At 37.5% G+C, this 14,215-nt stretch overlaps 1 protein-coding gene across 14 annotated transcripts in view; it reads left to right on the plus strand.

Annotated features, from left to right (window-relative positions):
* Positions 1 to 14,181, plus strand: part of LOC134817069 (uncharacterized) — a 109,358-nt gene extending 95,177 nt beyond the window's left edge. For 11 of the 14 annotated variants that reach the window (XM_063826169.1, XM_063826165.1, XM_063826171.1 and 8 more), the window contains 5 exons: positions 11,512 to 11,603; positions 11,787 to 11,912; positions 12,321 to 12,434; positions 12,628 to 12,689; positions 13,366 to 14,181. In XM_063826169.1, the coding sequence (XP_063682239.1) occupies positions 11,512 to 11,603; positions 11,787 to 11,912; positions 12,321 to 12,434; positions 12,628 to 12,689; positions 13,366 to 13,516 (545 nt within the window). In that variant the 3' untranslated portion in view covers positions 13,517 to 14,181. Of the gene's footprint in view, positions 1 to 7,074; positions 7,366 to 8,983; positions 9,347 to 10,487; positions 10,665 to 11,511; positions 11,604 to 11,786; positions 11,913 to 12,320; positions 12,435 to 12,627; positions 12,690 to 13,365 lie in introns of those variants that run through there. The other 3 variants (XM_063826166.1, XM_063826173.1, XM_063826174.1) reach the window with 3 other exon arrangements.
* Positions 14,182 to 14,215: the final 34 nt, after the last annotated feature.

The raw sequence follows: 14,215 nt of genomic DNA on the forward strand, positions 1-14,215 counted from the left end.
CTTAACATTTGGTCATGGAACATAATCTGTCTACTTAACATTTGGTAATGCTGTATAACCCTTAGTTTAGATTCTCAATTGTTCAGCACTATATAGTATGCTATTAAGCAGCACTCCATTAAAATACCCATATTTATTTGGTTTACTAACAGTAACTATTTGAATCGGCAGCTACATTTAACAAGCAGTATAATATATCAATGAATTACACGGCATTTGATACCTGGCTCTTATCGTTATACTCGCTCACAAACTATTTAACTAAACGATGGTCGAGGCTAAATGTGCACCAGTACCTGCGGCTTCAGTCCTCCTACCCCTTCACAAATCCTGATATCTTCTGTTGACCTATTGTTCAGAGCAGCGTAAGTCTTTGTGAGGGTACGATTAACATCTTTCCGTTAAAAGACTAATAGATACCTTTATCTACTTAATGGGATGCGGCTCTGTGAGACGTGCCTGTGATTAGTCACGTATTTCTTGTACTGCAAAAACGTGAACAAACAAAACCGAATTGCTGCGACTGCTTCCGCGGAAAATTAGAGTATTTCTTGTAGTTACTAACTATAAGGCATTGGTTCAGGCTTGGCTTTGAGGAGCCTTAATAATTAATTTAATGAATCAATCAGTTGAATATCTTAACTTTAAATGAATCATCATACGTTTACGACTGTAGAGTGTATTATATATGATTGTGGACCCTACATAATTGTACCAGTTGGACCCTATTATAGAACACTAGAACAGGAACCCTACGCCCATACGGCTCGGTGTTTGATATGTTTACTTGATTGAAGATCATTCCTTATATTGGTGCTATCACTGCTACTGCTACTATCTATATTGTTTGAGCCACGTACCTACACGTTTTATTCCGCATCATATTCCACGTTGTTACATCTTCAACCCTGACAAACTGGTCATGCGTAGTTGCTCTTCGGGATTGGTCTACAAAGTAACGGACTAAACGATCCTTGATTTTGCAGCGCCAATTTTTTGTTTGTGATGGATCAATTAGTTGCTTCGACTCTTATCAACTGACTGTTAATTGACATGAAACTTGAATTGATTCTCTTTTTTTGTCGGACTCATTATACTTATAGGCACTACAATACACAATAAAATAGATTTAGAAGGTTAAAGTAAGTCCCTGGATAGTTAAGTGTCATCAAACAAATGATACGACGTATTCCAGGGTGATCTGCTGAAGACTCAACTAGTTTCGGCCTTTGAGGGCCATCCACAGGAGTGTCACCTAGCAGAAGTCAAAAATTTAATAAACTGATATCAGAAGAATATGTCATATTAGTAAACATACGGTTAATTAATCTGAAAATCCATTGTAAAGTTATAAACTCATGGGGCAGAAAAAGAAACAAAGAGTAAACTCGGTGTACAAAAGTGTGAGCTAGGAAGCGGAAAATATAGCCGTACACCCAGTGATAGAACGTGAGGTGTGACCTGAACCAAAGATAACATTAATTGCCACTGACCTTGCTCCTATTTAAACCAATTATCCTGGCTTTAAATCTCTCGATAAACATATCCTCAAACATGTTCAGGTCATCTCTATTGCATTTACGGATAATCCCAAAGTTAAAACTAGAAAGTTTATCATCTAACATTTCATAATGCACATCGTGAATGTGCAGAGCTAATGATGACTTATTATAATGTTCTGGTTTGAAAGCTGCTCTGTGGTTATTCATGCGTATATTGAGGGGTAGCCATGTCTGGCCAAAATAGAAGCCGCTTGAACATAACTTACATTGAGCTACGTATATAACATTCCCATCACTACAATTTAAACTCATATCTAGTTCACATATCTGATTGTTAACAATAAATTTCCCATCAGCGTTGTTTTCCGTGAGTTTGCAAGTCAGGCATCTTGGTCTTTTACATGCTTGTGATGAGGTGTTGTTGTCTCTTCTAGACTGTTCCACGTATTCTGCTGGTGTAGTGGCGAATTTTCTTCGTTTGAAGAGTTGGTCACTTATGTTACTGCCTCTTCTATTTGCGATAGTGATGGATACGTTCTCACCAATTATGTGTTCGATAGTCTGTTTCTTAGATTCTAGGAACATTCTGAGGTCTTTTAGTTCTTTGCAGTATTGGGCAGATAGTATCAAATTAGTAGAGGTTTCCTCCTTTTTCTCTACATCCGTTTTCTTAGGTTTCAGACGTTCATTCCTATTTCCTATCTACCAAATTCACCTTTTCTAGGACAATCTTAAGTTCCTGCTCATCATAGCCACTTTTCTTCAGGTCCGAAATTATGTCTTTAGCTGCTTTATCAAATGCTTTCTCGTCTGAGCATATGGTTCTTGCTCGTAGTAGTTGTGAATACGGGACGCTTTTGAATACATGAGGAGGGTGGTAGCTATTCCTTTGTAAAAATGATCTGTTATCTGTTGGTTTCTGGTATAATGATGTCGCTATACCGAAAGTCCCATTTTCTGACTGCCTTATTTTAACTAAAACATCCAGGAAGCTAAGTTCCCTGCCTATTTCCTCAGTGAATTCTATCCCATATGCTGCAGCTTTACTATTGAGTAGTTTGACAAAATCGTAGAACTCTTCTTCTGTCCCTGACCATATACCAAAAATATCGTCGATGTAACGTTTCCAGAGTTTAACAAATAAGTCCCAGTTGTCGATGTTCTCTTTTAGGAAAATCTTCAAAAATTTCAGAAATGTATCTGCTAAGGGTCTTGAGATCGAACCGCCTGTTGGTACACCTTTGATGGCTCTGAAAAACTCTCCTCTGTATTCTAGTGTCGAGTTCTGTAGACAAAAGTTGATACTTGTCATCATGCCTGATTTGATGTTTGGGGCGAGCGTTGTATCTTCTTCTAGTGCTGCATTAACCGACTGTCGGACGATATCCTGCCTCATACTAGGATATAGAGCTTTCACGTCCATCGTGAATAAAAGGTCCCTTTCATCTAAAACAAGGTCTTTGATTTGACGTAGAAAATCACTGGTGTCTTTTATATATTCATCGTTTGAGTAGTTCCGTGAAACCTGTCCGAAGTGATGGGCTATATATTTCTCCAGCCTCATTGTGGGGGACTGTGTTAGAGCGTGTACCAATCTTGAGGGAGGGATCTTTTTGTCCCTGATTTGTTCCGCTTCTAGTTTGTGAATTTTGAATAGAGGGTAAGGAATACCAGTTGTTGTCTTAAAACATGTTTTCCTAAGTTTTCCACCCCGTTCCGTGTATCCAGTGATGGTTTCTAAAATTTTGCTGTTAAAAGAGCCTCCGCTGATTAATCTCTCAATCATGGACCTCTGCTGTTGAAGTATTTGGTCGTTAGGGTCTGTAACTAGTTTGTTGTAACTATCTGATTTACTGAGTTCTGAACTGATAGCCGTGTCCACATCTTTAGAATTCATAACTAACACACTACCCCCTTTATCTGCTTTCTTGAAAATAAATTTCCCCAGTCTAACCATACTCTTACACCAATTCTGTCCTCTGATTTCAACTGTAGTGAGATTGGATGGTGGTGTACTGAGTTCGAGTTGGTCCACAAATTGTTTCAGCTCAGTTTTCAACTTTTCAATCCCTGGTTCTAAATTCTGGGACCATCCTGTTCGTTTGATGTAAAGTGATCTAGGGAAGTCTTCTTGCTGATTGGTATGGTAATCGTCACATTCCTCCCTGTTTTTGTTGTGATGGGCCCTCCATGCTATGTTTCTAACAAATTCCCTGACATCATAATTAAGTCTGTCTCTGTCTGGTTTTCTTGGTGTGACGAACCCCGTACCCTTGGCAAGGTAGAGTTTTGCCTCTGTTGGTAGAGGTATATCCGAGAAATTAAGTACCATATTTGACTCGTCAATTGTCCTGAGTCTTTCTGAAAGCCGTTCCTTCTTAGCTGACTGCCTTCGTTGTTTATAAGCTTTCCTGGATCTCTGTTTATAGGCTTGCTGTCCCTTGGAACGTTCTGCTCTCTTGATTATGGTAGGATGTTGTGGAGAGGACGGTACTTTGCCATGATGAGTTAATTTGTTTGAGTGTTTATATGACAGTTTTGATCTGATATGTGATTGTGTTCTGTCCATACTTCGTCTTAGTTGTAGCATCTGTTGATCTGATAAGGTATCTGCAGCTTGTGTAAGCATCTGGTTTTCAATGCCACGTAACTTTGAGATGTCCCTTGATGCCTCCATTATACCAAGATCAATAGCACTCTTCCTTGTTTTTGATAATATGTCCTTCATCTGTAGTTCTAAATCAGGGTAATGAAATGATTTCCCAATTCTCGGCTGTACTGAGGATAGAACGTCGAGGGACTCATTATCAACACAAGTGTTCAGAAGATTAAGTTGGCATGAGCGATTCGTAAGTTTAACAGTATTCTTATTGAGTATGGTTTCCCAATGATGAAAAGATGGCATAACGTATTCCGATAAAAGATTATTGTAATCCGCTTGGTGTATCTGTATTGGTCGGGTAGACCGAAAAGTCCTTCCCCTCAAAGTTCGTGTTGATTGGGTAGAACGTGTGGACACGGCTATCAGTTCAGAACTCAGTAAATCAGATAGTTACAACAAACTAGTTACAGACCCTAACGACCAAATACTTCAACAGCAGAGGTCCATGATTGAGAGATTAATCAGCGGAGGCTCTTTTAACAGCAAAATTTTAGAAACCATCACTGGATACACGGAACGGGGTGGAAAACTTAGGAAAACATGTTTTAAGACAACAACTGGTATTCCTTACCCTATATTCAAAATTCACAAACTAGAAGCGGAACAAATCAGGGACAAAAAGATCCCTCCCTCAAGATTGGTACACGCTCTAACACAGTCCCCCACAATGAGGCTGGAGAAATATATAGCCCATCACTTCGGACAGGTTTCACGGAACTACTCAAACGATGAATATATAAAAGACACCAGTGATTTTCTACGTCAAATCAAAGACCTTGTTTTAGATGAAAGGGACCTTTTATTCACGATGGACGTGAGAGCTCTATATCCTAGTATGAGGCAGGATATCGTCCGACAGTCGGTTAATGCAGCACTAGAAGAAGATACAACGCTCGCCCCAAACATCAAATCAGGCATGATGACAAGTATCAACTTTTGTCTACAGAACTCGACACTAGAATACAGAGGAGAGTTTTTCAGAGCCATCAAAGGTGTACCAACAGGCGGTTCGATCTCAAGACCCTTAGCAGATACATTTCTGAAATTTTTGAAGATTTTCCTAAAAGAGAACATCGACAACTGGGACTTATTTGTTAAACTCTGGAAACGTTACATCGACGATATTTTTGGTATATGGTCAGGGACAGAAGAAGAGTTCTACGATTTTGTCAAACTACTCAATAGTAAAGCTGCAGCATATGGGATAGAATTCACTGAGGAAATAGGCAGGGAACTTAGCTTCCTGGATGTTTTAGTTAAAATAAGGCAGTCAGAAAATGGGACTTTCGGTATAGCGACATCATTATACCAGAAACCAACAGATAACAGATCATTTTTACAAAGGAATAGCTACCACCCTCCTCATGTATTCAAAAGCGTCCCGTATTCACAACTACTACGAGCAAGAACCATATGCTCAGACGAGAAAGCATTTGATAAAGCAGCTAAAGACATAATTTCGGACCTGAAGAAAAGTGGCTATGATGAGCAGGAACTTAAGATTGTCCTAGAAAAGGTGAATTTGGTAGATAGGAAATAGGAATGAACGTCTGAAACCTAAGAAAACGGATGTAGAGAAAAAGGAGGAAACCTCTACTAATTTGATACTATCTGCCCAATACTGCAAAGAACTAAAAGACCTCAGAATGTTCCTAGAATCTAAGAAACAGACTATCGAACACATAATTGGTGAGAACGTATCCATCACTATCGCAAATAGAAGAGGCAGTAACATAAGTGACCAACTCTTCAAACGAAGAAAATTCGCCACTACACCAGCAGAATACGTGGAACAGTCTAGAAGAGACAACAACACCTCATCACAAGCATGTAAAAGACCAAGATGCCTGACTTGCAAACTCACGGAAAACAACGCTGATGGGAAATTTATTGTTAACAATCAGATATGTGAACTAGATATGAGTTTAAATTGTAGTGATGGGAATGTTATATACGTAGCTCAATGTAAGTTATGTTCAAGCGGCTTCTATTTTGGCCAGACATGGCTACCCCTCAATATACGCATGAATAACCACAGAGCAGCTTTCAAACCAAAACATTATAATAAGTCATCATTAGCTCTGCACATTCACGATGTGCATTATGAAATGTTAGATGATAAACTTTCTAGTTTTAACTTTGGGATTATCCGTAAATGCAATAGAGATGACCTGAACATGTTTGAGGATATGTTTATCGAGAGATTTAAAGCCAGGATAATTGGTTTAAATAGGAGCAAGGTCAGTGGCAATTAATGTTATCTTTGGTTCAGGTCACACCTCACGTTCTATCACTGGGTGTACGGCTATATTTTCCGCTTCCTAGCTCTCACTTTTGTACACCGAGTTTACTCTTTGTTTCTTTTTCTGCCCCATGAGTTTATAACTTTACAATGGATTTTCAGATTAATTAACCGTATGTTTACTAATATGACATATTCTTCTGATATCAGTTTATTAAATTTTTGACTTCTGCTAGGTGACACTCCTGTGGATGGCCCTCAAAGGCCGAAACTAGTTGAGTCTTCAGCAGATCACCCTGGAATACGTCGTATCATTTGTTTGATGACACTTAACTATCTTGTGATCCTTTACTGTTTTATTCCGGGGCAATTGTGGCTACAAAACTCGATATTGGCTTGTTTTTTCCACCTCAACGTCAGCGAAAGCTCTAACAAATTAAGTCCCTAATCCTTTATCTTTTAAAATATAATATGTAACCACCCTGTGATTACCGATTGTAATGTTCTATGATTACCAATTGTAATGTTCTTGTATGATCTAGAAGCAAAAACGTTTTTGACCTCGTAATCCTGAGTCTCAAGTCAGCCGGATACAATAGATAAAGTCGACCGTGCATTGCATCTCCGGCCTCTGATCTCTCGATATATATATCTTATCTTTCAACATTCTTAGTTGTCTGTATCTTCCAGCTCGAAGAAGCGTCATGATATAGGACTCTATACCCGAAGTTTCGTAAACATGCCGTTTTTAACGCTAAGAAGGTTCCGTCTGCGGAAAAAGCCCGATGACAGGAAGAGGACAGGTTACACCCCCGAGGAGGACCTGCCTCCTGTGGACAATCCAGATCCTCTGACATTCTCTGTTATGAACCTGGTCTCTAAACCCAAGAGAATTAGCTCCGTGAACCTTAGGAGAGGGAGTGAACTGAATGTCAACGAAAAGAAAGAGAAAATTGCAGGTGAAGGATCTTTATATCAGATACGTTTTGGGATTTTTTTTGTGATTACTTATTTGGGAAAGTTACTAAGTACGTGTGGCATTATTGCTTGTAAAACAAGAATTTCGCCGCGGTAACACCACGCACGATTAAATTTCCCTACTGCCTACAATGTAATTGTTCTACTTGTATCCCAGAGTGGTGTTTGGCGCACGTGATAATCGTTTTCATTATATTAGGCGTGCAGAACTTGAAAATTCTGCGCGCATCTTAGGTGTCGCCGTCGATCTATATTCTATATGTGGTTTGGTTGTAGATCATTTCATATGTTGCGCGGTTTTGTTTCGTGTTACTGTTAACGATGCGTATGATCATGTCACGTCATATTTATACTGCATCGTATGCCAACTTTATTGACTGTAATAAAATATTCTGTCTAATCTTAGTTATTATTTGTATCTAACATAAACTAATACATTTTGATGCTTACTCGACACATCTACAGCACCATCGACTATATAGGATTCTTTAAAAGCATACTATACCGCAATCTTGATCTTAGTTGCTTCTTGAATGTAAATGTAAAGTAACATCTGTTCTTAAATATGTAATCGCTTTTTACCATTCAGTTTCGATAAACTGTAAAATATTCGGCCACGAGTTTATCAGTTGATATAATAATTTAATTTGTTTCGACTTGCTGAATTTTATCACTCGGTAATTTATTAAGCTTGTTTCAACAAAATAACTAAACACTTGTATTGATGATTGATCCGCTCAGATGACTAATATGCTATATTAATGAATTAGAGTAAATTGCAACCCGATGGAAACCTGTGTAACAGTCGTCAAGCACCTAAAACTGGTTGCTATGCCTGTAATTAATTAACACATAGCTGGCGTCGCGCGCGCAAAATTGCCTCCTTTTATACACATAATTATAGGGGAGTGGTCTATATTGCGAAGGAGCAGACTTTTGTCATCACCGTAGGACCGTCGGGCCACTTCATATATCCAAACCCGATTACTTATTCCCTACGATCTTTTTGCCTTCGGCAAGAGCAGGGAAAAAAATGCAGGTGAAGGATCTAAATATCTAAGAATTATTGGGGAATGCCTTTGTTATAAATACCTGTCACGTGGGGAAGGTTATTAAGAGTATTTTGTGAACATAATGCCGTCATATCCATTATTAGTCGTATTACTGGTTGTTCACTTCAATTTTTTGAGCATGATTCAAAAATATTCCTCCTGAAATATATCAAGGATGGCCAAAACTTCTTTCCAGAGAATAATTTCCTTTTCCTTTCCTGACATATGTGGTATATTGTACTATAATTGACGTACATTGTGACTGGCTTGGCGTTAGAACCAACCTTCTTATCATGCTGTAGCACGTTTAAATTGAGAAACAAAAGAACCGTGATCTGGTTGCATAGCAACTACAACATGAAATACTCAAGATTAAACCACACAATAGCCCCAGTAATTGATTATGAATCCGTCCACACAATTATGCATTATACCCCCGTGAAAGTGAAATAGCACCTCGTGACCCTACATATTCGAACCGTTCAACAATCAACAATTCTCCTCCAGTATATACCACGAATACCACGGAATACCACAAACATGTATTGAACAATGTGACTACAACATCTTAATCAAGCCAGGGATAGCTGATTGCACATGTAGAGCTGTACTGAGTCGGGAGACAATGGTTGCTAAGCAACATGAACTCACAATGGAGGTTTTGTTTTAACCCATCTCGCCAGCAGAAGGCCAGCTTTATTTGTGAATTAGTATTACGTGCCAGCGCTCTGTTTTTTGTTGAATAAAATGCCGTTTTTTGCGATAGGGAGGATTAATAAGGCGATTGCAGTGCAGAAAGCGACGCGGGGACGGTTCAAACCCAGGCTACAACGCATTTCCTCTGTTCAGAATACTGACAACTTGTCCCTTTTTACTAATTCTCTTAATTCACATAAATCCAAGCCCAAAGGTTCGAACTTTAAATACCAATAACTCCCATCTTTAATTATTCAAAAGTGGGGGTTGGGATTTGAACCGTAGCAGTTGTCACAGACATGAACAAGTGATAACACCATTTGTCAAAATAACAGATCTGACAATTTTGTACCAACAATTTATTATACGATTTTACAGCCCGAGCCAGTTACATTAACTGACTGTTTTTTCTGGTCTGACAAACTGATAAACTGCTTTTTGCCATTGAAAGGTTCGAAAGTCTCAATTCTGATATTACTAGCACGATGATCATCACAACAATTTTCATATTAAATACACAAAGAAACTGTATCATACAGATCAGAGCTAGAGACATATTATTACAGAGCTAGAGACATATTATTACAGAGCTAGAGACATATTATTACAGAGCTAGAGACATATTATTACAGAGCTAGAGACATATTATTACAGAGCTAGAGACATATTATTACAGAGCTAGAGACATATTATTACAGACCTAGAGACATATTGTTACAGAGCTCGAGGCATATTATTACAGAGCTAGAGACATATTATTACAGAGCTAGAGACATATTATTACAGAGCTAGAGACATATTATTACAGAGCTAGAGACATATTATTACAGAGCTATATACAAGATTCTGATAAGTGATCTGGTTGCTAAGCAACTATACCATCCTATCTGATATCAAGGCTCCAATCATTTTCTCCAGATGTTTTAAACTTTATCATAACCATTCGTGAAGCTGCGAAAGTAAGTCTAGTTCTGTGAAATGGCCTTAGAATTTGAAATAAGCCCCAGAGTCTTGAATGCCAACTTTATCCACGGATTACAGCTCTACTTTTATACTAAGATTGACTTCTCTACCGTTCTTGAAAAGAGATACATTTGAATTGCAAAATCAAAAGCGATGTTACGATTATTGTTTTATTCCTCCTAATCGGATTAAACATACTCAATGCGCACTGCGTTGTTTTAATAACATCACAAGTTTATGAAGCTCTGATGCTCTTTTCTTACACAGACTGACTGAGGGCAGACCTGGAAATTAATTATAAGAGGCAGTCCGACCAGTTTTAACCAAATCTAATTGGTGAAACAAAGAGCGTTTTGTGAGAAGATCACACGTTCGAAACATGGGAGCGGTCATTGTTCTTTGCCTGCTGTTTGGTTTGTGGTGGAAAATGCCGTTTTTTGCTGTCGGAAGACTCGGTAAAACCTTGGCCACTGGCCAGAAATCCCGTTCAAAGTCTACTGGCTTTGAACCCAATCAAGAATCATGCTCGCTTTTAAGGAATAATTTTAACATTCTCGATGATATCTGCTGTAAGTACTTATGTCTGAAAATTCACATAGTGATAATCTTGCTGTAAAAAACTGACAGGGACTAGGGGGGATGGGAAAGTTTGTTAACAACAAAAACCTGGTTTGATCTTCAGAGAAAAATTATTGTTTAAATCCTGAAATTGAGAGATTTTCTTAAAATTTATTCCGTATGTGACTTTTCAATACTAACATCACTGCAATAAACCACGTACTTCGGATTTAATGATATTATTGTCTCATCCCTCATCTCTTGTACGGAAATTTTATAATTTAAATCTAAATTAAAAACCACGTTCTATGATATGTTTTAGTTTTGACAGCTAGTGTATATAATATAATATATTTCGTATGATTATCAATATTATTAATAAATATTGATAATTATTCTCGCGTTATGATGTTTATGAATCGTGATTATGCGGTTAATATAGCATTTTTACGAATAAATGTTATTTAAAACGAATTGCTGTTTAAGCAGTTTTATATCAAGAGTAAAAATATGATTATGACATTACCGAATAACTAATAAGTCCGTGAAATTGTTTTATCGTACTTACAAGGCTAATTACTGAAAAGAAGACAGGTGAAAAGAAGACAGTCAAAATCTATAGTTGATAATATTAATATTGGCGAAAGCCTTTAAATCCTTCTTTTTTTGTCTAAGACAGCCTGATACAAATACAACATTCACCTGGAGATATATAATCTTCAACAAGAAATTCCTAGGGACGATCACTAGATTAGATATGATCGATATTTTTCAAATTAAACAAATAACTGATCATAAAATATTACAATTCGGCCACTGGTTATTACTAACAAGTTGTTAAAACGTTTCCCTTTTCAGTATACAACAAGCTAAAGCCAGATGACCCTGATAAAGTGGTAGACATAGAGAGTCAAGATGAGCAGGTTGGATACGAGTTCAGCACTACCCAGGTGAGTCCATGTTGCTGTTACCAGGTTTGTTACCAGGTTATGAAATAATCAGATCGAAATGTATTATGTATATTATTACAAATTACTAGCAATACAATATCATTTGCTCATAATGAACGAAGATTTAACAAAAATTCGCATTACTCATTATCATGTCTTTGTTATTAATCAAAATTTCTGCAGATAAAGGAGTTCAGAAAAGTGTTTAACGCATTTGATCGGGACGGAAACGACTCGATCGGAACAGAAGAGTTGGGACCCGTTCTCAACGCGTTAGGATATTCTCCTTCAGACTTGGATATTCAGAAGGTTTCTACTTTATTTGTTATTAAGTTATTAAGCTACCAAATTTTATTATTATTATTTTTATTATTCCCCTGTTATTTCAGTACATTTATTAGCATCTTATTTTACATAGATTATATTTATCAACAGTAATACCTGTTATTTGGCAACCCAATGGCCAATACCCATTCTTAAAATATTAATGCTTGTAAATATTTGTACGCTTTAATTCATCTGGCGGGCCAGCATGCCTATGGTCCATTCTCATTCAGTTAACTGAATCAATGCAGTAAGGTAGTACGTTTTCGAGAAAAGTCGGGGTGAGATCAGAGATATACTGAGAGCGGGAATTGAGTGTTCAGTCAGTGTACTCAGCTATTACTATGCTACCTTCAACTAGTGCTCTTCTTCTCAATTCATGACTCACCTCAGGTGTTATCAAGATTCGATGCAGATCACTCAGGGGACTTGTCGTTTGAAGAGTACCTGGCCCTCATGGCGGTGTGGGTAGAGGAGGACGAAACTCAGATAATCGAGGCTTTTAAGGTGACCATCAAGTTATTTGTCTATCCTGTTGTTGTGCTATTTAAATTTAATTGCGGAACCATGGTTTCATTGATAGGACTATTAAATTCTCTAACAGAATTGTACAATGTGCATACCTTAGTGATAGTCCAATATCAATAGATTTCTGCAATGATTTTGTGGTCTTGAAAGTTTATTTAATTATTCAATCTAGGTGTTCGACAAGAGCGGAGACGGTTTTGTAACAATAACTGAACTCAAGAGGGCACTTTGCAGGTAGGCAAATTGTTATTACGAAAGCACTTCACGTAAACTGTTTAATCAAAAAGTTGACCTGCTGGAATCTATAAAATTGGACAATCCAGGGTGAAAAATGTTGAGATATGGCTTGTAGTACATCCGACGAATTTTATCAGGAGCATGGGTTTATACTTCTTTTTCTAGTGTGGCAATTAGTTCCGTCAATGTTAATATGTGAAGGACCCACGGCCCGGTGAGAAGGAAAATTCAAACAAACTCCCAAATTGCGGTCCCTTGAAGCCGTTACTAATTATCATTTCTGTGGCTTGGCATGTCGTCAACATTTATAGTTCACATCTATGATCTATAGTTCAAATTTATAGCTCACATTTACAGTTCACATCTACAAGAGAACAAAATTTCATAATTTTAAAAAAAGTCACATTAATTTATGGGGTACTCACTACTCACTTGACCCATCTGAGAATTCGAAAAGAGTTTATAATATATTATATCTTTTCATATAATTTTAAACAAAGATACAAATAATATCATGATCCGCACCACTGTGCTCTTTTCTTGATTTGTATATGTGTTTATTATGATCTTATTTTAGTGCCTCCGCGTCCGTTTGAATTGTGTTCTATATAATATACAGATTCAATAAAATTAAAATTGTTTAAAAAAATTGTTTATTATCAACTCATTACAGATTTGGTGAAAAATTCAGTGAAGAGGAAGCAGACGAGTTCTTCGCTTTAATAGATGTGAATAAAGACGGGATTATAAACTATGAAGAGTTTGTCAAATATATGTTATCAGAGATTAATAGGGGTCCACCCCCTAGACAAGTAAAGACTTGAGAAGTTTGCACTCGCGAAGAAAACAATCACGTGCGAATGTATTCGAAGGAAGTTGGCGCGCAAAGAGTTCCCGATCATATGAATAGATCCGGATATGAAAAATGAATACATGAAGAAGTCAAATGCGGATTGTGGAATGTTTTTACACAATATTGGGCGGGTAAGAATATCTATCGAGGCATATCGATCATGACGAGTGTATGACCTGTTCCTCAACTGAAAGAGAGAAACCAGTCACTGTTCAGTGTTCAAGCTCTTCGAGAAAGCAACCCTGACTTTTATGTTCATATGTTGGTTTTCAGATGACAATGTCCATTGAATGTCGCAAAATGTCGTGATAGACAGTAAGCTGTCAAGTCACAGCTACTACTGATGTTGTTGCAGTTCGATTGTTGAGTAGTTAAGAGTACTTGCGATCAAAGAAGAACCGTATGTTTGAAGACATTTAACACTTTTGGGGCTCAGAGCTTCTTTTTACAGATTACATTAACACAATGCAACCCCCGGTACAATTATATTACTAAGCAGTGGAGAGATTTCCAACACAGTTTTAGTGATTAAATTATTGTGGAGATGGAACGGGGTGAATTATTTTTAGCCTTGTATGTTTGGTCCCATTTTAGTATGTTTGGTTCCATTTGCAGCTTAATAACAACAGTTACAAAGCGTGTTTTACTCATTTTAGCAGACTATCATAAC

Source organism: Bolinopsis microptera, chromosome 6 (assembly GCF_026151205.1).
Source record: "Bolinopsis microptera isolate Bmic1 chromosome 6, MBARI_Bmic_1.0, whole genome shotgun sequence".
NCBI lineage: Eukaryota > Metazoa > Ctenophora > Tentaculata > Lobata > Bolinopsidae > Bolinopsis > Bolinopsis microptera.